Source organism: Heterodontus francisci, chromosome 32 (genome assembly GCF_036365525.1).
Source record: "Heterodontus francisci isolate sHetFra1 chromosome 32, sHetFra1.hap1, whole genome shotgun sequence".
NCBI lineage: Eukaryota > Metazoa > Chordata > Chondrichthyes > Heterodontiformes > Heterodontidae > Heterodontus > Heterodontus francisci.
In genome coordinates this window covers 10,251,030-10,275,540 of record NC_090402.1, presented here as the reverse complement: position 1 = coordinate 10,275,540, position 24,511 = coordinate 10,251,030, and the positions used below count along the sequence as shown (strand labels likewise).

At 42.5% G+C, this 24,511-nt stretch overlaps 1 protein-coding gene across 15 annotated transcripts in view; it reads right to left on the bottom strand.

The window, feature by feature from the left end:
• Positions 1-9,985, bottom strand: part of LOC137347622 (centrosome-associated protein 350-like) — a 157,807-nt gene extending 147,822 nt beyond the window's left edge. For 12 of the 15 annotated variants that reach the window (XR_010968980.1, XR_010968981.1, XM_068012197.1 and 9 more), the window contains exons 1-3: positions 9,781-9,985; positions 1,479-1,580; positions 632-675 (exon numbers count right to left, since the gene is read on the bottom strand). Coding sequence is in view for 11 of the 15 variants with exons in the window: in XM_068012197.1 (XP_067868298.1) it covers positions 632-675; positions 1,479-1,503 (69 nt within the window). In the remaining 4 variants the exon portion in view is untranslated. Of the gene's footprint in view, positions 1-631; positions 676-1,478; positions 1,581-9,780 lie in introns of those variants that run through there. The other 3 variants (XM_068012198.1, XM_068012209.1, XM_068012210.1) reach the window with 3 other exon arrangements.
• Between the last annotated feature and the right edge of the window lie 14,526 nt (positions 9,986-24,511).

The window sequence follows — 24,511 nt, the reverse complement described above, 5'->3', positions numbered from 1 at the left end:
TAACAGCCCCGACAAACACATTTCTCTGCAGCACCTGTGGAAGAGCCTGTCACTCTAGAATTGGCCTTTATAGCCACTCCAGGCGCTGCTTCACAAACCACTGACCACCTCCAGGCGCTTATCCATTGTCTCTCGAGATAAGGAGGCCAAAGAAGATTATACAAATAATCATCAAGTTTATGAGAGAGCAGGAACAGAAAGAAAAGAATGGGAGAGTTTTTTTGTAGTTTTCACCCTAATCTCTTTTCTTTAAAAGAGCTATCCAACAGGTCTCACGACCCTGTTCTTTCCCCTGCTGGTAGGCTGTGTGGTGGGAAAATTATTTAGTTTCAGCATTTTATACAGTGAAAAGCAGTATTAAAGGTTGGGATGAGATTGTATTTTTGTCATATTTAGTCAAATTGATACTCCTTCCACAGTTAGAGCACGTCCTTAATGAGGGATCTGGAATCTGCCGCAGTGTCTGTAGCTAATGGAATGTAAACTGGGCAGCTTCTACACAGGGCTGGAAATTTGGGGGTGGGGGGGAAGTAAAGACGAAAGTTTACTCCCAATATCTCCTATGGGGTAATAGAAATAATTGTTTCTTTCAATAATGCATCACGTCACCTTCTGAGGACAGTGCACTCACCACTGATTTGGCCTCTTGAAGGTTGTCCCAAGCCAAGTCCACTTCTGGAAAATAACATGGGCAGAACCAGGTAAACATGCTTTAAAAAACACACCACACTGCAACATTTTGGAAAACGGCGGTTGGAATTCCAGTCATTTGTCAATTCGTGATACTGAGATTAGTGGTATAAAAATTGACGGCCCCTATCAGGAGACATAGCACAGAAATTACGCCTGCTAAAGGAAGTTGGACTGGACTGGAACAGAGATCATATCATATAGAAGGTAAGTGCCATTATTGATAACACTTAGTCCATGTGATCTCCCGGGACTGATTTCGATCGCCTGGAGGGGTTGGAGAGCAATTTTCCGGTGTATTTTTCCCCTTATTACCCTGTTTTTCCCCCTCTCCCAGGAAATTACATGGTTGTGGGCGAGGAGGGAAAGATTTGGGTAGGGAGGATGTGTTTAGTTGCGATGTTCAGCCATCACATGAGTGTGGGGCAGGCGTAATGGGCCAGCTGGTCATTTCATGCCCGTCAATTTCTGCACATTCATATGATACAATATTAGACTTGGGGTCAGCGGCATGGAAATCAAGACCTTGTCATTTAGGTTTTTATTCACCTTTGACCTAATGTTTCTATATATTTGCATAGGTTCTTTTTGATCAACTTGTGACTGGGGTATAATTCTGGATAAATTAAATTGTTCAACTTAAAATAGCATAACCAACATGTAAATTGTAACATAGTACTCATCATTGTTTATTTTCAATATGTCTTATAGAGGACATAGCATTTATGTCATACTGAAAATTGATTATCTTCAATTAATTCCTATGCTACAAGCTAGGATTAACTCACCATCAAGCCTACTTGAATTCTCCATCCAAAATGGCTCGAATGCGTCAATGATAGCTATAACTTGCTCATTCCTGCTCCATATCTATTTGCCTTGTTCATGGTCTAAGAAAAGAAGATTGGATACTTGCATTGATACAATATCTCATCACAACTCACAAATGGCTCACACACAATGAATTACTTTGAAGCAATGTCATGCAGACAAAGATGGACGTTAGTTGTATATTAATTGTGTTTAATTGTATGCAAGTGGTGGACATAAATTGGGGTTTCATTTGAGCACATATAAAGAGACACTCATTGAATCTGTGCTGTGGTTGAGTTAGGAGGTGTATGCTTGTAATGTTTCACTCTGTAAATAAATTTAAGACTGAGCAAAGATTGGCTCCAGTACCATCCTCCATCAACTGGCTTTCCAGAGTATAACGATGGAAACTATTTTGTACAAGCAATTAGATGAGCAAACAATTAATCTATTTTAATCTTTCAGTGGTGTTGTTTGAGAAAAGAATGTTGGCAAGAACACCCAGCTTTTCCTCAGCTGGTGCCATGGGATTTTAATATGCACTGTCCTGAACCAACAAATGGGGCCTCAGTTACACATCTCATCCAACAATGCAGCATTCCCACTGGCATGTCACTCTACAATATGTGCTTATTTCCCCACAAGCCTCTGTGATCTCCACACTCCTCCAATTCTGGCCTCTTGCACTTGTTCAGTTTCCATCATGCCAGCATTGGCAGCCATGCCCTCAGCTGTCTAAGCCCTAAGCTCTGGAGTTCCCTTCCAAAATCTCTCCACCTCTCTCTCCTCCTTTAAGTCACTCCTTGGTTAGCTCAGTTAGCTAAACAACTAGAGTATGTTGCAGAAAAACACCAACAGTGTGGGTTCAGTCCCCCTACTAGCTGTGGTAGTTCATGGAGGCCCGCCTCCTCGCTTTACCTCATGCTTGAGGTGTGGTGACCTTCAAACTATACATCACCAACTGTCTCTCTCTCATGGGGAGAGATGTCAATGGTCCTTTGGGACTATGGCTAGAGTAAAAAAACCTACCTCTGTCACCTGTCCTCATATTTCCTTGTGTGGCCTGGTGTCAAATTTTGTCCAATAACGCTCTTGTAAGTGCCTTATGTTGTTTTACGATGTTAAAGACATGTTATAAATATAAGCTATTGTTGTAGTGAACCCATAACCTTCTGACATAGAAGCCAGAGCGCTACTGACTGAGCCAAGCTGACAGCTAAATGAAAAGTAGATTTTTACCAAGTTGAAGATAATTATAGTAATAATTTTCTCAGGAGGCATTGCTCAATTTTTAAACACTCTGTGCGTATTACATTTTACTAATAGCTCACATGATAAAGGACCCATATTGCTAACGATATAAAGTTTATCTTATGGGTCTAAGAGCCCCAGGTTTAACCCCATTTGTCATTTTCAGTCAGTTGCTTTCAGTGGGGGGAATCCTCCTGAGTGAGAAGCGTTAATGGGGTCTAAATGCATTCATACCCCAAACTAGGTGTGATTCCAGTGATGCACAGCAATGCAAGCCAGAATAGAGAGACCCAAAGGCTGTACGAAATTCCCTCAGTAGTGCACTGGGAGTGTGCAAGTCCCTGAAGTTGGATTTGAACACAGGACCTTCTGACTACCTCTGTGCTACCGAATGAGCCACAGCTGACACCTAGACATCCATGGCAAACCCACATTTCTATCCCTCAGGCTGATCATAAAGATCAGAAACTTTCTATCACAGGTGACCTTTCAGACCCTTCAATAGCTTTTATGGTGACGAAGAATCCAGTCCACTGTTCAGATTGCAAGAAACTTATTTTCAATATCTACCAACAGTGATTGGTCACTTCAAATTTGTTTCCGCCGGCTTGCTATCTCCATTGTTGAAACAAGTTCACTTTGTGGTCTGGTATGCAAAAGGTGACTTTTGAAAGGCAGTATTTTATGCAAACATATTTGCATTGCAAAGTAAGTAGAAACCATTTGGCACAGACTGCCGGTGTTGCCCTGAAATCTATCAAGGTGCAGTGCTCAGTAACACATTGAAATGGGCTGGGGTGTCATATCTGGGGAATGCTTAGTTAATAAATTTGATCTAACTGTCGATGAACATCTTTGGTTTGCCTATAATCCCAATTTCCATACTCTCGGCCAGCAACAAAAGCTTGCATTAATGTTGTAAAACATCCTAAGGTGCTTCACAGGAGCGTTATCAGACAAATATTGACACTGAGCTACATAAGGAGATATTAGGACAGATGGCCAAAAGCTTGGTCAAAGAAGTAGCATTTCAGAAGCATCTTAAAGGAGGAGAGACTGGTGGAGAGGTTTAGGGAGGGAATTCCAGAGCTTTGTGCTTAGGCAGCCGAAGGCATGGCCACCAATGGTGGGGCAGTGACGTGTCTTGAGCATCTTTCTTAATTTGCCAGTTCTGCTCATACCACTGGACCACAGTGCGAGGAGGTGGCATGTCAAGATTCTGTGGGTCATACAAATTCCCACATAAAGAGTTAAAAGACACCAGTCCAGCATAACCTTATCAGTTAATTAATGAAGCATCACATCTTTCACTATTTCTGTACCCAAGGAGGAAACACGAGTTAAAGATTCTGTAAAAATAGTGTGAGCTGCTATACTGTATTACTGCAGTTTATCTGTCACTTTTTTAAAAACTCATTCTGTAATTTATTCTCAACACCGTGTGTTGTTTATTCCTCAGTCATTCAAAGTTGAGGAGGCTTGAAGAGATGTGTTGTATTTTTGGACTTTGTTTCAGATATTTTACTTTGGATTCAGAGTCTCAAACCATGCCTATAGTTGATAGCTCTCTCCCTGTGGCCTGGAGTGTACCTTTACCTGCCTAATAATGAGGTAACGTGTAGCAATCCCAGGGATCAAATAGAAAACTTTAGGTGCTGACTTCTTACTCGGAGGAATTAAAATTTGGCATGAGACCAGAATTGGAGGAACCCTTCATTCTGAAAGGGTTCTGGGGGCTGGAGGAGGTTACATAGATAGTGCGGGGGCGAGGCCATGGAGGGATTTGAAAGCAAAGATGCAAATTTTAAAATTGAAGCAGGATGCAAAATCTGGAGTATAAGAGGCTTTTAACAAGCAAATGTCCTCATCCAAGTGTCACACACATTGACTGCTAAATGCTTGGAGACAGTCGAGCTGATGTTCATGAGGCTCTCTTCCACCCTTCTCCTGCCCAGGGCATTATAGAGTGTTGCCGCCCTGGGCCGTTTGCATAACCCAGGCTCACCTGGCACAGGCCCAGCTCAAACAAGACCTAGGGCTGGCAATTAACCCAGAAATGTAAAAGGCAGCTTTAGGCCCTTTAGCCACAAGTCTGGCCTGGGTGATTGAGTACTTCAGACTTCAGGCTTCCAATGCAGACCAGCAACCAGAGAGTTCAAATAGGACTTGCGGGGAAGGCTAAGTGAGCAGAACAATTTAAAGTCAACATGGGAGGCCAACCTGCCATTCCTCAGTCTGCCCCCCAGGAACTCTACAAGTTTCCCAGTTGGCAGGATTTCGGGGTAGGCATCACACCATCTAATATGGATGCCCCTTGTGTTGGGCTGCCCAGCAATCACTGAAGACCTACACTAACGTGGGATATGTGGATCTGTGTCTACAGTAAGCATCTGCTACACTCCATCCCCCCTGCCTCCTCCCTCCTCCATGACTGATCCAGAGGTACTGCTCACTTTCCTTTTTCCTGACGTGAGCATTCTTAAGAACTGAACGTTCCTCAGGGCCAAACTAATTTGTCCTTAAGAATCATCTGCCTTTTATTTTGGGATGTCTAAGCTTTTGTCATTATGGGCCACATAAGTGCTCATCATGTACTCTCAGGGCCACATATGAGGGTAGATTGTATCATCTCTCTCGATTTTCAATGAAGTCATGGAAATAAAAATCAGGAGAGATGTAACACTGGCTGTCAACTTGCTATCACCTGTTTTACACTATCGCACATAGTCAAGCTGTTCCCCATAGAGTTTAAATTCACACTCTTGTCAGTTTGATTTTGACAGATCTCAGTGTCCTGTCTTACGACCGGGTGAGGAAGGGGTCTCAGGCTCCCCTCTGGCCCCTTTCCTGGTTTGGCCATAACAGGGTTTAACTTTTAAAACACAGTGTTTTTAGCTTCACCTCAGTGAGTCCTTGCTCACTGCACACTAATTGTAATTATAAATGAACCAATCAGACAGGTTTTCTCAGGTTTAAATAAGAAAGGTGTAAGTTTATTAACCCTAAAACTTTAACTCAGTTAAAGTTACTAAAAATACATCATGCAACCACACTAGCATGCATATGTGATAAATATACACACAAATAGATACAGAGAGGGAGAAAGAATTAAGAGGGGGGAATTTGGAGTAGTAAATGGAATTCAGTTACTGTCTTTGGTTTGGATGTAAAGACCTTGATTGGAGTTAAGGCTTGCAGTTCTCGTTGGGGCCCAGTGCACACTTTCAAACTTCACTGGTACCAGAAGGCTGCAGGGGTCTTCTGTCTTGAGACTTAAGTTGCTTCCATGGGTCCCTGGAACTTTGCTAGAGAGAGAGAGGTACACAGCAGTGCTTTCTTCTTGCAGTTCAACTGCAGCCTGCCCCAAACTTTTCCATGAGGCATAATTCAATCAATTCCCAGGTTGTCCAGCAGATTAGTCATGTGACCAGCTCCTGGTTTGAAACAGCATCTCTTGCGAGGGTTATTTATTCTTCAAAGCTTACTAGACACACATGGTGGAGGGGTTGGGTGGGGTGGGGGCGGGGGGTGCAGTAGGGTAGAGTGCTGGCTGTTACACAGAAAATGGCTTTCAATGTCTTTTGATCATAACTGTTGCCCAGCCCAATCTTGCTCATTGAATCAGGGAGCACGTCCATTGTCTCTCTATTCAACCATCTGTCAGAATATAAATGTGCAGCCATGTTTTCAGCCATTCAGCTCTGTGGTCTTTTTCAACAAGTTATGTTTAATGTCCAGTAAAAGTTCAAATAGTGTTCCATATGACGAAATTGATATGTTTCCATTTGGCAGGTGTGGTTTCGACACATCTGGTTTAGAATTTATACAGCAATGAGGCACCCACTCTAAGAACAATTCTTTTCAAACCTCCTTGACCACAAAATTCAAGCAGAACAATAAATATATATGAAAATTAGGACACCATTGCCTGGGCTTTGAGGGATGGATTGTCAGTGCTTTGGGCCACAGGTAATCCTCAGATCACATAACCCTGATTTATATTCTTATTTATAAGATCAAACAGCCAGGTTCCCTTCCACACAATCAGCCTGACCCCATTCTTAACCAATGGCCTAGCAAGGAAAGACAATCTCTATTTCAGTTCTTCTCAAAATCATTCAAAATTCTCTTAGCTTCCACCACAGTGCACATCCTGCAACCAAGAGGACTGCCAGGCCAAGGCTCTGTTTTCAGAACTCAATAGATTCTGTTGTGTTAGACACTAAAAGGTAGACAAAGCAAATTGGGAACAATTGTATCTTTGATTTTCGCACTCATGGGGATGCACTTGATCTCCTCATAAGGAACAAGTGAGAAATTAAATCTGTATCCTCCAATGTTATGACACTGCACAACAATGCTCCAGTACATTGAGCTTCCTGAGCTCTGGAACTTTAATAAAGGGCTCATTAGGTGCTCAAACTTAAAATGTGCTGCATTAGTTCTGGGAGCAGCTTGAAATACACCCCATAAACTCTTATACAGGCAGTGAGAAAGTCTGTCTAAGCGATATTATTCTCCCTCTACAACAAGAACTTGCATTGATATAGCACCTTAAATGTTATAAAACGACCCAAGGCTCTTCACAGGAGCGTAATCAGACAAAAAAAATTGACACCGAGTAAAAGAAGGAGACATTAGGATAAATGACCAAATGCTTGGTCAAAGAGGTAGAGTTTTAGTTCATATCTTAAAGGAGAAGAGACAGATAGAGAGGCGGAGAGGTTTAGGGGGAGAATTCTAGATCTTTGCAGATAAAGGCAGGGCCACCAATGATGCAGCAAAGGAAATGCAGGATGCACAAGAGGCCAGAATTGGAGATGCACAATGTTCTCAGATGTTTGTCGGGAAGGAGGAGCTAACAGAGAGAGAGAGAGAGAGGAGTGAGGTCATGAAGGGATTGTTGCATTATGTTTTTGCTTTTATAACTTTTAGGGAGATGCAAATGATTTAAAACAAACTAGGGTCAAAATAGAAACTGTCTTTGCCTACTAAACCATTGACTGAGAATGGGGTCAGTCTATCTGCGTAAAAGGAGTTTAGGCTCTAGTCCCTTTTATGAGTTAGCAACAAAAATAACATTCACTCTCCAAATTGGGGAAAATAATTGCTGTAGAGCTTTAGACTTATTCATAAATCTTATCAACTAACCACCATATCACGTATGTATAAAACACTCATCATTATTTTACAGCCCAATTGAGGCCAGCATCCTAAAATAAATGAAAGAAAAAAAAAAGAGGGAAAATGAAAGTGTCAGCTGTGACTCTTATCCAGACAGTCGAGCACATAATCTAGGCTGATACGTCAGTGCAATACAGAAGGAGTACTACACTGTCGGAGGTGCTGTCTTTTGGATGAAGCAAAAGATTTCATGGAACTATTTTGCAGAAGAACAGGCGGGTTTGTCAGTATCTTGGCGAATATTTATCCCTCAATCAATAACACTACAACTGATTATCTGGTCACTATCACTCGCTGTTAGTTGGATCTTGCTGTACTTAAATTTGCTGCTGTGTTTCCTACAACAGTGACCACACTTCAAAAGTACTTCATTGACTGTAAAGCATTTTAGGATGTTGTGAAAGGTGTTATAAAAATGTAAGTCTTTCTTTCCTTTAAATAAACTAAGTATTACCAGTTGTCAAGTGGAGTAATATTTTATATCAGATGACATAGTGGATTATTAACCAGATTCTACATGGACTAATGATACCATGTGGATACATTGCTGAGTACTGGGATATTACAGAATATTGAATGGATACTAACATATATGTAATTCTATGCAACTTTGTAAACTAAACCTTGATGCAGTTGGCAGATACCACAAGGAGTAATAATAGTACATGCAGTAATACTGGATACCTCTTGGAGTAGTGAATTAACATGGAATACCGTACAAGACCACCATTGAATAGTGGAGGTTCAGACGATGCATAAAACACAAAGTAAAAGAGTGAGAAGTTTACAGCCAGGGATCTGAAACCCTAGTTTGGAATCGCTGCCTTCAGTTCACTGTCGGCCATCCAGAAGATGTAGGGGGACAGCGAAAGCTAAAGCTAAATATGAGCTCCTTTGAAGCTGTATTTATGGCCACTGGCTCCTTTGATGTTGCTAGTGTCTTAATAAAGAAAGATGCATGACCATCCATAACAGGACTCAATGAGCAGGCTACTTTTGGACAATGAATTGGAAGGAAATAACAAATAGACGTTATGATTTAATGCAAGAAGTGCTCCAACAATTATTGACGCCAACAGAGAGGGCAGAGCAGATACAGATGTAAGCTGTAAAGCGAACTCTCAACTCTCTTGTGAATTGTGGCTCTGGACTTAAAGTTTAGACAAACAAAACCCACACAACCGTTAAATGTCAACACCTGGTGTTACTGAAGAGAAAACCTTACTACCACCCCCACTCCCCAAATTTCAGGGTGACTCCCTCTATTGAATTTCAACATTAAAAAGCTGCAAGCTTTTAAAAAAATATACATATATATAAACATAATACTCAAAGCAAATGACCCACATTTCCCAGCATCTTTTTATTATTATGATTACTGTAGCAGACATACTGTAAAAAAAAACCTGGAGCTACAGATACAAATATCCTTTCTCCTTTTAAAAGGACTTAGCGTTTTTATAATTACTGTACAAATAAAGTGATTAGCACTAACTTAATGGATACGGGAAATAAAAGGGTGGGATTGACCTGTCCCTCACACAAAGCATGACGAGCAAGTTAAAGTCAACCAACTCTTAAGGTTAACAGGAAGAAAAAAAATAAGAATTAAAGTTTACGATGATTCTTGGACTATCACTAAAAAAAAAACACACCATTCCCCAAATTTGAAAATAAAAATGTATAATTGGTAAATAATCACCTGTCTCTTAATTAAAATAGTTTTTTTTATACTAAGTTGATCAACATAAGCATTCTAAGGAGGATCCGAAAGGCACAGCTTTGCAGTAAAAGTTGAACAGTAAACGAGATGGCTTGCAATCCAAACCCTTGTCTCCTTACTTTTAGCAAGCAGGCAATGTCCGCCTCTGGAATCTTGCGCTTGATCTCCTAGATCTGCGGCCTCTTGCTCTCTGCCCGACGGCTGGGAGACACTGCAAGTAAGCGAAGCTTCTTTCCCTCCCCAGCTCGCTTGGGGCGCCACAAGTGGCGGCAAAGCTCAGCCAGTCCCACATGTCCCTTTAAAGTGACCGAGTTTCGTGGCTTTTGGCCAGCAACCTCCCACTCCTGCGCTCACTCGCAAAGCGGGCTGGATAATCCACGGGAAGATCATTCACATCAAGTAGTCGGATAAAGACAAGCTTCTCTCACTTGCTACGTTTATACATTTCAATCCTCTCACCTCCCCCCCCCCACCCCCCCACCCCCCACAAGTAGTAAGTATCAGGCAATAGAAGTACAGGAAGCAAATAACTTCAGTCATAACACTGTAAAACCGAGCCTTAGAAGATAACATTAGTAATAAGAAAGGAGAAGCAGAGTAAAGTAACGAAGTGGCATTTGTGCAGCAGTAGGTTAACATTGTCTTCTTCACAAGCACTGTTTGTTGGGGCTTTATATAAAGAGAAATTCCTTGGAAAGCATCAAGAATGATGTCTCCAACAAACCCTGAACTCTTTCCCCTATTCCTAGTCTATCACTTATCCCTGTAGATGCGCTATTGAGGCCATAGGCAATGGCCCCTGTTTCAAACTCTGTCCCTTCCCCTACAGAGCCAATATTTCAGGCCAGTGACTTTGATGAAAGTTCTGATGAAAGGTCACAGACCTGAAACGTTAACTCTGTTTCTCCCTCCACAGATGTTGCCAGACCAGCTGAGAATTTCCAGCATGTTATGTTTTTGTCCACTCCCCACTGTCTCAGGCTGATCAAAACCATCTGCAATCTAGCCATTCTGCTCATAGAGTCATAGAGAGATACAGCACTGAAACAGGCCCTTCGGCCCACCGAGTCTGAGCCAACCAACAACCACCCATTTATACTAATCCTATATTCCCTACCACATCCCCACCATTCTCCTACCACCTACCTACACTAGGAGCAATTTACAATGGCCAATTTACCTATCAACCTGCAAGTCTTTGGCTGTGGGAGCTGAATTTCAAATCTCATATCATCAACATTAAAAAGTTTTCTCATTCCACCTACATAATGGCACCAACCTCCACCCCCTACCTCAGCTGAACTTCTGCTGAAACCCTCACAACCTTTATCACCTCCAGATGTTATTAATCCAATGATCTCTGTGCTGACTTCCCATTTGCCACCCTCCATAAACTCCAGCCCATCCAAGACTCCACTGCCTATTCCACACCAAGCCCCGTGCACCCACTACACCTGCCTGACCTACTTTGGCTCCCATTCCGCTAATGTATCAAATGAAAAAGTTGTGCCCTTGTGTTCAAATCGCTCCATGCTTTTGTCCCTCCTTCTATCTCTAACTTCCCCATTCCATTCTTCTGATTCCAGCCTCATTCATTTCCCCAGTATTGGCAGTTGTATCTTCAGTTGCCAACGCCCATGCTTTGAAATTCCTCCATAATGCCACCCACCTTTTTTCCTTGCTCTCAACTTTTAAGGCCCTCCTTTAATAAGCCTCTTGGATCAAACTTTTGGTCTCCCCTTCTAATCTTTCCTTCTTTGGCTTGGTGCCCATTTTTCTCACACCTCAGTCAAACACCATGGGACATTTGTCTATGTCAAAGACATTACATAAATCCAAATCGTTACTGTTGTTTTAAGGTGAATTCTCTCACCTATTCCTGTGAAAGTTCTGCCAGCCCCTGTGGGAGACTTTAAAACATGACTTTGAATAATAGATGATGTTGGGAAGATTGAATGCTCCAATATGATAACCTATTTTTAAACAGCAGTTGTGTCTCAGTGAACATCCATCATCCTTCATGAGCATTCTGCCTGAATGCAATCATAATAACAAAACACAGCAAACAAAACATCCTTGTTTATTTTTTATTTTCAGATGTTGTGTTTCCACAATTAGATTAAACCAGCGAGAATACAGAGAAGGACCACAAATTGCAAACTAATACAGCGAAAAGCACTCAAGCAAATGTAACAATCTTCCTAAAGTACAACAGTAAAGTACTTCATTGGCTGTAAAGTGCTTTGAGATGTTCAGTAGTCATGAAAGGTGTTAGATAAATGCAAGTCTTTCTTTCTAAATCATCGGGTCAGTGTGACTCATTGATTTCTGTATTGTCATCTCACTAATTTGACTAGGCTAGAAATCCAGAGGCTAGGCTAATGCTCTGGGGACGAGGGTTCAAACCACACCACAGCAGGTGGTGAAATTTAAATTCAATTAATAAAAACAAGACTGGAATTTGGGGGGGGGAAAAAGCTAGTGACCACGAAACCATTGTCAATCTCTGTAAAAACCCATCTGGTTCGTTAAGGTCCTTTAGGGTTGGAAATCTTGTCTGGCCTACATGTGACTTCAGGCACAGCAATATGGTTGACTCTTAAAAAATGCCCTCTGAAAAAGCCTAACAGTTCAAAGGCAATTAGGGATGGGTAATAAATGCTGACCTAACCAGCAACATCCACATCCCAGAAAAAACAATGAATAAGTAAAGCAGACATTCATCATTTTTCAAATATAAAAAGGTCCAGACATCCTTCAAACAACAAATTGCATTTATACAGCTCCTTTAACATAGCAAAACGTCCCAAGGTGCTACATTGCCCTCCAGAGTATGATAGGTCCAAATATTCTGTATTATGGATTTATTTACCATGATGAGGGGCTACCTGTTTCTTTGCCTCTTATTTTGAAAATGCAACCAGTGGGAATCCCTGCTGTATTTATGTTTCCTGGGGAAAGACAGTATGAGAGTAGGGATGGCTACAGATGTATTTACCATAATATCAACTACCCATCAAGCTGCATACGTTGACTGTGACGTGCAAATCTCAATATGTCTGAAGAACAATGTGTCAAAAGTTCAGCTTTATTAAAGGGAGTGTGGAAGGTAGAAAAGGAAAGGCTTACATATATATAGCACATTTCATGACCTTAAGACATCCCAAAGTGCTTTACAGCCAATAAAGTAGTTTTGAAGTGTAGTCACTATTGCAGTGTAAGGAAAGAGGTTTGCTGCACGCATTTGTAACCATGCTAAACCTCAGGCACGACATGGCAATGAAATTGAGAACAATCCTCAATTTTTCTGCATCAGGCTCCTTCCAGTCACCCACAAGGGGCACTTATCTACATCTGCCAGTCTGCCACCCGCAGGTGAATATGCCAGGTAACTGATGCAGTGTTGGCAAAAGGCAAAATGATCTCTCCTGGTTCCATGCCTGGAAGAGAAACTTACCCTATTGCCTTTAAAGAGGAAATGGCACAGAATAGCACAGGGTAAACTGAACGTCTTCACAATCCTTACAGCCCTAACAAAGTTGAGTCACCAGGTGGTCAACAGCAGGAGAATCTTGCAGATGAGCATTTGTGTCACCATGGCTCCTTGACCATGGAACGGCAAAAAAGTAGCACTTGCATGGAGCCTACAATGGCTGCAGCTGGCACTGATGCTGGGGTACAGGTTAGAAGGAGCCTGTATTCTCTCTGGCTTTGCCAATGCTTTCAGTGAGAACCACCTTTGCTTTTCCTTCCACAAGGGAACCATGTGCAGATGGGCATCTGCAGCTCGCTGGGCAAGGAAAAGATTATGATTCAACAATGCCAAGCACAAGCTGAGAACATTGAATATAGAGGACACTCACAGAATGTAACTAAATAAAGTTTAATCATTTATAACTACGTGTCATTCTTTCTTATTAACAGATTTGTTTTTGTTGGCTAAAATAAATTTATTATAATTTAAGTTCAGATTAAACTAAGTTTTAGATTTTTTTAAATTCTTTGATCGCCATTATACATGTTACTTCACATATTAGTTAGCACTGAAAATGCCCCTGGGGGTGCCTGTGCTCGACCTATCAAGTGCCATGCCATGGTGGTGGTCTGCCCAAGGGCAGGTTCACTGCTTTTCTTCTCCACCAAGAAAGTTGAGTATGATTAGTGTTAAGGGTATACAAGGTGGCTTTCTGTTGCCTTCCTCAGACCAGCTGGAGTATTGTGTCCAGTTCTGGCACCGCACTTCAGGAAAGACGTGAGGGCATTGGAGAGAGTACAGAAAAGATTCACGAGAATGGTTCCAGGGATGAGGAATTTCAGATATGAAGATAGATTGGAAAAGTTAGGACTGTTTTCCTTGGAGAAAAGAAGTCTGAGAGGTGATTTGATAGAGGTATTCAAAATCATGAGGGGTCTGGACAGAGTAGATAGAGAGAAACTGTTCCCACTCGTGAAAGAATCGAGAATGAGAGGGTGCAGATTTAAAGTATTTAGTAAGAGAAGCAAAAGTGACATGAGGAAAAACTTTATCACACAGCGAGTGGTTAAGGTCTGGAATGCGATGCCCGAGAATGTGGTGGAGGTAGGTTCAATTGAAGCGTTCAAAAGGGTGTTACGACCAGCTGAGACGGGGTCTAGGAGTTCCCTCTCAGCCTTTGTCTAGTTTAAACGTAACAGGGTTTAATTTTGAAACACCGTGTTTTTAGCTCCCCCTCAGTGAATCCTTGTTCACTGCTCCAATTGTAAGGCAAAGAAATCAAACAGGTTTCCTTAGATTTAAACAAGAAAGGTAGAAGTTTATTAATCTTAAATTCTAATCTGGTTAACGACTACGAATATTCAACGTGACCATGCTAGCATGCATACACGATAAACACACACGCGATAGAGACAGAAAAAGTAGAAGGAATAAAGGGGAAAAGTTTGAGGCAATATCTGATATTTACAGTCCTTTAAGTTCAATGTGGCGTCTTTGGTTGCCGGTAAGTCTTGCAATTCGTTGAGGCCCAGTTCACGCTTCAACTTGTTCCGATGTAGGAATCTTTTCTCTCTTGAGGTTTAGGAGTCTTCCATGGGTTCGGTGGTTTGGGAGAAAGCGAGAGAGAGAGGCTTCCTTGTTCCAGCTTCAATTGCACACTGCCTTCTGAATTCCAACTGTCCTGTGGCTAGTTCAAAAAACCTGGACCAGCCAGTTAGTCATGTGACCAGCTGGTTTAACCAATCCTGGCTCTGTGGATTGTATTACCTTAGCAGTCTCTGAAATGCACTTCCTTACATCTTCAATGTCTGGTGATCAAAATCCATTTGCATTAATTGCAGTCCTTTGTCTCCACAAGCAGCGTCTCTTAGGATGCAAATGTCCTTCCAGCTCAGTGTCTGGTGATCTTCAAACAAGTCATTTCTTCACTCTTGCAACAGTTTAAAATCAATGTTCACATGACAAAATTAATATGCCTCATTCTTGGCAGGTGGGGGTCTGCATGACAGGGAATTAGACTGTTATATGAAAAGGAAGACTATGCAGGTTTACGGGGAGAAGGCAGGGGAATGGAACCTCAATATTCATAAGCATCTCTCTATTGCTGTACCTTTTTTAAAATTTATGCTGAGAATATGGGTGTTGCTAGCAAGCCTGGCATTTATTGTCCATCCCTATTTTCCCTTGAGAATGTGGGGGTGGGCCTTTTTCATAAACCGCTGCAGTCTGTATGGTGGATATGCTCCGACAGTGCTGTTAGGTAGGGAGTTCTAGGTTTTTGACCCAGCGATGATGAAGGGATGGGGACACAAGTCCAAGTTGGGATGGTGTGTGACTTGGAGGGGAACTTGGAGGTAGTGGTGTTCCCGCTCACCTGCTGCCCTTATCCTTCTAGGCGGTGGAGGTCGTGGGTTTTGGACATGTTCTTGCAGCTTTTCTAGAAGTCACAACACAACAGGGCCCACAGTAGAAATGCTTCAATGTGTCTCCAGTTGCATTGATCAGATGGGACTAGAAGCAGAGCTGCTCAAATTGTTCACTAACAACCGATCTCAGCTGGAGTATAAAAAGACATTCGTTACTACTGATTAAATATTTGATGAAAATGCAACATTGTGTTGTAAGAAGCCCTTAGCAAGCACTGAAGTGCCTTAACAGTTTAAAAAAAAAAAAATCACCACTTTACTAACGTAAATTCTTTTACTGCTTAGGAAACCTGTTCCTATTTCTGAGAAAACTCAAGAGTAGTGCTAAAAACCTGTCATATAATGTTTGTCTCCACATTCTCCTGTGCCATTAACAACTGTTAGAATTGTGTCGTCTATGGAGAAAATCAAAGAAAAAAACTATAATAAAGTCGAATGCAGTAATGATGCTTTGCCACTGGCTACCACTGGCCCACTGATCACATGCGGCTTCACCATATTGTTCTGATATGTGCTAAAGACATAAGTTTAAAAGCAAGTGCATGCATTAGTGCAGTCATACTACTGAATCACATTTAGCTTTCCCTATATGTTGTAAAAATTTAAACAGAGACTTTTGTCGTCAATTAAATGTAAACTATTAGATAAAATTCTGATTAACTTTGATTTCAGTCATTAAAAGCTGTTATCAGTAAAGTGACCCGTGTAGCTGTCAGATTATCATAGAAACCTAACAGTTTCACTAACGTCCTTTAGGAAAGGAAGCCTGCCGCCCTTACCCAGTCTGGTCTATATGTGGCTCCAGGCCCACGCCAATGTGGTTGACTCTTATCTGCCCTCTGAAGTGGCCTTACCACTGCATCAAACCTGCAGTGTTTCAAGAAGGCGGCCCACCACTACCTTCTCAGGGGAACTAGTGATGGGCAATAAATACCAGGCTTGCTGGCGTGGCCACATCTTGAGAACAAATTTTGAAAAATCTGTTTTTTTTCCCTCTGTCCATTTCTGTTGGTTCATTCGAATATTACTGTTTCTACAGTGAGTATTATTGTGTGTGTGTGGGGGCGTGGGAGACTTCCCCATTCTCAATGTGGGGGATGGTTAACTGACATGAGGTTGTATCATCATTAACCTGGGGCACTTTTACATTAGTTGTGCACAGGTTAACTTGGTTACTTTTCCACCATTAGGCCCAATAGTTCCAGCCAGGTTGCTCTTCCTAATAATGTCATCAGCACTCGCTGTTTAAACATAAACAAAATCAAGAATGAATATAATGGAATGATGTGTGAGCAATGTCCCACTTTGTTTGGGAACATAGGAACAAGAGTTGACTTTTCAGTGTCTTAGCCTGTTCTGCCATTCGTTTAGGTCATGACTGATCTGTGTTTCGATTACATTTACCTGCCTTTTCTCCATAATCCCTTGATACCATTACCCAACACAAATTTATCAACCTCAGTCTTAAGCAAGTGAGCAGCATTACTTAAAACAAACAACTACAAGCTCTCCCTAAAAGAAGTGGATCACTAATGACAGCCTGGAATTTCCAATTAGTACATTTTTCAAATGACAACCCTACATTGGAAGTAATGAAAAGCATTCAATCCTACACGGTGCCCGCCGGTCGTGGAAAGCTTCTGATGAACTGATAGCTATATACCATCATCACCTGGGTACATATTAAAAATCTAAACATGGGCAAGCAGACAGCAAGAGATCCTCCCTGGCAACTTTGCCTATCCTGGACCTCAATCTGGAAGCTGTCACCAGACAGAGGTGGGCAGATAGTGGTATAGTGATTGAGGGGATAACAGCAATGTTGTGGTAATGTCACTGAATTAGTAATCCCCCAGCTAATGTCCTCAGGTCATGGGTTCTAATTTCACCATGGCAGCTGGTGGAGTTTAAATTCAATTAATCAATAAAAATCTGGAATTGAAAGCTAGTCTCAGTAATGGTGCCATGAAACTATCATTAATTGTTGTAAAAACCCATCTGGTTCAGTAATGCCCTTTCGGGAAGGAAATCTGCTGTCCTTACCTCGTCTGGCCTACATGTCACTCCAGACCCACAGCAATGCTGTTGACTTTTAACTGCTCTCTAAAATGACCTTACAAGCTACTCAGTTGTCTAGGGCAACTAGCGATGGGCAACAAATGCTGGCCTTGCCAGCGATGCCCACAACCCATGAAAAGAATCAACAGAACACCCATCAAGCAGACTGCCCACCACCTCATCTGAGTTAAAAGCATAAAAGTGCTGGACAAACTCAGCAGGTCTGGCAGCATCTGTAGAGAGAGAAGCAGAGTTAACGTTTCAGGTCAGTGACCCTTCTTCAGAACTGGCAGATATAAGAAATGTAAAAGATTTTAAGCAAGTGAAGCTGGGGTGGGGCAAGAGATAACAAAAGAGAAGGTATTGATAGGACAAGGTCACAGAATAGATGACCAGAAGGTCATGGAGCAAAGGCAAACAATATGTTAATGGTGTGCTGAAAGACAAAGCATGAGTACAGATAGGGTGTTAACGGACAGAAAACTGACAACTCATCTGAGTTGTTGGCCCTAAATCTTATCTAGCTCTTCTAATGGTGAAAATCCCGCTTTAGCATATATTTGATTATCTGTGCCTGTTCTGGTCAATTGTTGAGTATCTTCTGTTTAAGCCTGTTTCAAAGGGGAAACTGCCCTAACGGAATTGCTGAGCCTGCCTTGGGGGCCTATGTGCAGTGTAGATGGTCAGCGGATTAAGAAATAGATGCAACGACCCCTCAAGGAGCCAAAAAGCCACAATAAGAGATTAGTGATGGAGAGGTAAACCAACTGATGGGTTGTTGTGTATTTGCAGCCTTGCCAAAGCTGGACTGTAACTCAGCCCTAGGTATTTAGCAAGTGGAAATTTCCAGGCCAGAATAACAGCTGCTTCCAATGTATTTAATGTGATTAACTGTGTTTGGCAACAGGAGCAAGAGAGCTTGCTGAAAAACCTTCATTGTTGTGTTGTAGTGCAAGAGCCAGAGATAACAAAGAGATTATATCCATTACATGCTCCTAAGGAGAGAGTCTTATTATCAAAGTCATTCTAAAACCAAACATGCACAAAGTGTTATTGTTAACTTGCACGTTATTTTTCTTCCCACTTTCCCCTTGACTTATTCTGGAATACTAGTGGAGCTCCCAAGGCTCTGCTCATGATGAGTGAGAGGATTTTATAAGGACAGACACATTCATGGAACCAGAGGAATTAGCAGCACGGAAGGAGGCTTTTCGGCCCATCGTGCCTGTGCTGGCTCTTTGAAAGAGCAGTCATGTTCAGTCCTATGTCCCGGCTTTTTGTCCAGAACCCTGCATATTCCTCATCCTCAAGTACCTGCTCAAATCCCTTTAAAATTATTTATGGGATAAGTTTCAGGTCGAGTATTCCATATCCTGACAATTCTCTGAGTGAAAAAACAATTCAACACATCTCCTGACTGGATCTTTTGCCAATGATTTTAAATCTATGCCTTCTGGTTGCCCAGTTGTCAAAGAAAATAGTTCTTCTCTATCTGCTGTATAAATATGTCTCATCATCTTGAAAGCCTCTATGAAGCCATCTTTTAACTTTCCCTTTTCCAAGAAGAACAGTTCTACTTTTCCACCCTCTCCTCATAAATGAAGCCCCTCAACCAAGGTAAACCTCCTCTCTACCCTTTCTCGGGGATTGACATCTTTCCTGAAGAACTGTGGTGCCCAGAATTGCCCACAATGCTCCAGCTGAGGCCTAGCCAGTGATTGATAAAGTTTGGGCATGATCTCTTTGCTATTATACGCTATTCCTCTAACTATAAACTCAAGTAACCCATATGCTCGTTTAACCACCTTATCAACATGCCCTTTAAGGATTTGTGTATATGTTCACTAAATTCTCCATGCCCCCCTACACATTTTGAAATTGTGCCATTTCTGGTATATTATCTTTCCATGTTAGCCCTCCCAAAGGGTATCACTACACACTTCTCCACATTGCCCATTTTACCATTATGCTTTGTAAGGCACAGTTCACTCTGCTCCTAAAGTACATCCATGTTATACGGCTCATCTTTTTAAAGTTGCAAAGTCTAATTGCTATGGCTTTCTGAGGTCATTAGAGACTAGAAGAATCCAGCAGGAAATGTCTGGTTTTCTTCTTAAACTTCTTTAAAATATGTGATGGAGTCATTGGCTTCTTTTAACACCTGGGGCAGGGTTTTCAGCTTGAGTGCACTTCCCTCCTCAGTGTTCCACCCCAGTCACTTCAGTCGACAGAATAATTGTGGGATAGCCAGCACAGAAATGGAAAACTCCGTCCTTGAACGTGTGACCAGCCTGTCTCAAAATTTGTACCCGGACGTCGAGATGGATATGTGTTTGTGCAGTGAGTTTTGGTGGCATCATTGAGACCAACTGTAGGGATGGGTGGCAGGTCAGGCAGGGAATTGTGGGAGGGGGGGGCAAAAAAGAGGGGGCATCCCCCTCTCCCTATCTCTGTGCTTTTCACTGCCCTACAACTCCCCCTTCTGTTTCTCTGATTCTGCTCCCTTGTGTGTCCCTGTCCCTTTACCCCACCATTGGCGACTGCGCCCCTAAACCCTTTTGCTTCGCCATCTTCCTTTCTTTCTTCTTAATGCCTACTTTTTTGGCCAAGCTTTTACTCAACAACACCCCCTCCATCCTCCCACCCCCCGCCCCCCCCCCCCCCCCGCCACACATCACCCCCCATCACCTCCATCCCCCACAATATCTCCTTCTTTGTTTCACTGTTCAATATTTCCCCCCGTGCCAATGTGAAGTGTTGGCGTTTGCTACATCGATGTTTAAAATGCAAGTTGTTGTTGCTCTCGAGCACCCCCTTGTGGTAGGTTCAGAACAACAGCAGTGGAAAGAGATTGCTTTCCTCCCCCAATCACACCCCCGACCTCCCCCCCACCCCTGTCCTTTTGGTTCCAGTCAATGATTAACTTCAGAGAGACTAGGAAATAGGGAAGAAGCCAAGAGAAGTCTTCGCTTCATATGAAAACAGCAAGTGCAGCTCTTTCAATTTCAGGCTTATTAACTCATCAGGATTCAAAATTCAGTGAGGAAACAAATCTCTTTTTGATTAAAAGATAAAGCAGTGGAAAGGGACGGAAACAGATATTAAAATTAGCTATAAATCTTTGCAACAGCTTCACTAATTACTCAGTGAAACGGCAGGCATGAAGACTTTGTTACTGAGCCGGTGTTGAACCATTAAAGATCACCCCCCCCCCCCCCACCTTCTAATGCAACATGCAATTTCACTATGCTGGGTGTTTCCAGCATTTTGTACCAGAAAGATATAGTTTTCCGATGGGACTGTTCATCCGAACCCATGAGAAATATCTTACTGAGTGAGTGGTATGGGACATTATCAGCTTTGTTTTGTTCCTTTGAACTGAGAAAACTTTGAAAACAAAATCAAGAAGGGGGTTCACGTTCTGCCAAGTTGGCCTTGATTGTCCATCTGTGGTGAGTACATTGTCATTCTGTTGTGCATCAAGCATAAAATGGCTTTTATCAGGCACAGGCTAGTGTTTGTTAGGGAATTGGATCGTACTAATGTCACTTACTGGGAAATTCAACAAGCATTATCCCAGCAAACTGGATAAAGCAGTGCTGGAAATAAAATGGGCTGCACCAGTGGATGAAGGAGGACCAGGATGTCCAGAATGTGTCAATGGATTCCCCATTGCGGCGCAAATATCAGGATGCACAGGCGAGAATGAAAATGAAACAATGGCATTTTTATTAACACAAATTAAACCAAGAAATTGTGCATTCTCATCCGGAAGATTTAACCAAGAGGTCATGCATATTTTTATAAATAGTCCAAAAAAGTATGTCATGGGATTTTATTAGTGAACATTCTACAGTGAACGTGTATACATCACTGCATGTGAACTGCATTGCAGTGGTAACACTGTATTGAGGTAGTCAATTGAAAAGTAGTGCTTGCTTTAAAGGTGCTGCTAAGGTCTGTGACAACACTTGCAAATGTAGATTTTTTTCAACAGTAGTAAACCGTTTCAAAGTATCAAATGTTTGAAATGACACACAGAATTATTTAACAACAGCTACATCAATAGAAATAAATAAAACAACAGCAACATCAAACAGAAGAACTATTGTAAAAACAAGTCGAACTTTTTACAGGAGTCTGAAGCATGCCTGAAGGACTGCTGTGAGTGGGACTGAGTAGGAGGAGGTGGACTCTGCATGAGAGTGTCACACCTATCCCTCCTACGTCTGCGCCTCTCTCTTTTACATGCACAAACCCTTGTGCCAACTCCTGCGTCTGAAATGTTGGTCGCTATGAGGGAGTTGGAAGTTAGGTTTCATGTGTTGCTCTGAGGTGCTGGTGGGCCATGACTACTGGCAGTTGCCTCTTGTGATGGAGCAGCTGCTGGCTGCTTAACTGGAGGATCACCCTCAGCAATCATGTCCTGCAAGGTCAGTGTGTTGGGCACCAAGTCTGGAAGGGGGGGGGGGGTGGGTGGGTGCATGGAAGGAGATGGCCCCTGGGAACTGCTACCTTCCTGCTGTCCAGCAGCATGCCCTTCGTGGGCCTGGACTGTCTTCGCAAGCAAGGGTGGGCATAGGGGTCAGCTGCAGGATGGTATTGCTTGTGGCAAATGGGTCACCTGCCCGCACAACCACCTGGCAGAGGTTGTCCAGCTGCTGCCCTACAGTCTCAGTGAAGAATGGTCATCAGACAGTCGATGGACCTGAGATGTCACAGATGCCTGCGATGCTCCTCCATCATCCTGCTTCTCAGTCTTGGACCCTGTAGTCCTGTTCCCTGTCTTCCACACACCGGCCCAGATGTCTACTCTGCCTTACAGGTGACAGGGGTGCAACTACCCCTCCAGTCGTACCTCATCCCATGACACAGGGTCAGACTCAGACTGTGACTCTCTTGTTAAAGGCCACACAGTGGTAGCTTAGGGAGCTGCCTAAGAGAGGGGCAATGTGTCTGTCTTACACAGAGCCAGAGAGACTGGGAGATGGAGGGGGTGTTGGGTTCCCATGGAGATGCAGGGTTGCTGTCAAGCATCCCCTTCACATCAGTATCCCCATAGTGTAGCGTGGGGACAGGAGCTCCGATGCCATTTTGCCTGCCCTTCTCCCCTCATGGTGGGCAGCCTCCTCTTCTTCCTACTGGCCCCCTCGTTCCTCCTCCTCCTCCTACTCAGTCTCAGAGCTCTTGTGCTGTTGTGGGCCTACGGGGAAAAGAACAAATGTTACAACGGTGCAGCATGTTCATCTGCCACATTACATAACAGTCAGTTTCACATTCAATGCACGACATGGAATAAGGCAATTTGCCCCAAGTGGTCTATGCCAGTGCTCATCTGCAGCATGAGCATATTTCCATTATAGTTTCCTTTTCTCACCCTGCAGACACAAAACAAGTTTCCAACATCCAAGTACTATAAAATGGGATTAGAATAGATGGGTGGTTGATGGCCGGTATGGACACAATGGGCCGAAAGGCCTATGTCTGTGCTGTATAACTCTATGATTCTAAGCAGTGCATGGAACACATGCATTTCACAAATCCTAGGTTTTCCTCCTCTTTGCTCATACTTAGTGGCCAGGAGACAAACCAAGAAACTTTGACACTCTCAATATGGTGCCGACCCGTTATAGGCCACAGTAGCCACACTGTGGAGGCCTGCATGGCCTTATCCTTGTGGGCGGAGAGCTCTTTAACGAAGAGTATCCCTCCTCTGAATTGCACCCACATTCGAGCGGTAAACATCAGAGAGAATGTGACACAAGTTGCTTAGTGTGAAAGGCTTGTTTTCGTGTATTGGAAACTTTCCTTGAGCTAAAAAATGCTCTCAAATTCCTCACTGCGGAAAGGATGTCTTCCACAGCCTTGTTACAACTTTCTTGCCTTTGGGTTCCACTTTGAACAAACAAATGAACAAACAATAACCAGCTAACCTTCCCTTCATTTTAAAAATTACACTTTTTAAAAACTTTTAATAGAGAATTCTGAACTGATGCTCTGAGAATGCTTACCCAGTCTGCCCTAGTCAGGTCATTGTACTTTTTTTTTCTGCTTTGAGCCCCCTATCCATGGGACCATGTACTTGGCAGTGCCACCATATGAATTTTGAGGGGAGCTCTGTCCCCTCCAGTCCCCAGTAGCTGCTCGTGCCTCCTCTCCATTTCATCCAGGAGGCTTCGCAGATTCTCTCCGAGGTTCCAGGCTCTATTTTTTTTTTAGGTTTGGCTTCAGACATATTTTGTGGAAAGGTACATAATCAAAAAACTTTAATTACTTTTTACAGCACTATGAAAAGATTTTTTTTATATGTCAGTGACTTTTTAAAGTAGATTTAATGGTTCAGAATTTGCTGGAGCAGACCATCTCATATAATGTCCTGTTTGTTAGAAATATTTCCCCTTAGCCATCAGCTCAAAAAATATTTTGCACCACAAATTGCGAGGGCAACAGGGCATCTGGGCCCTTGGTAAATGATGGGACCAATGGTTTATCTCGCTAACCAATGAGATTTAAGGATTGAGAAAGAAACAGGAACTACAAAACAGAGGGGAAAGAAATAGGGGTGAATTAGAGTCAAATTAGATACAGAAAGGGGAACAAAGAGAGGGAAGGAAAGAGTGAGGTAAGAGGGACAGAAGAAACAGAAAGAAAAAGTAAGAAAAAGTGTAATAAACCTCTAGAAACAATTTAAGATCTGCCAGAGTAACACCCCACAGTTTGAACCTTTCCATTTCAGTGCTGGAGAGGTTGAGTGGCATTGCAGAAACATAAATTTAGTCATTTCATTGGTCCTTACATCCTTAAATTTTCATTTGTTTCAACAGCACAAATGCAGGGATATCTTTGAGACTTAACAGGAAGGTTAAGGGCGAGCTCCCATTTTTATGAGGT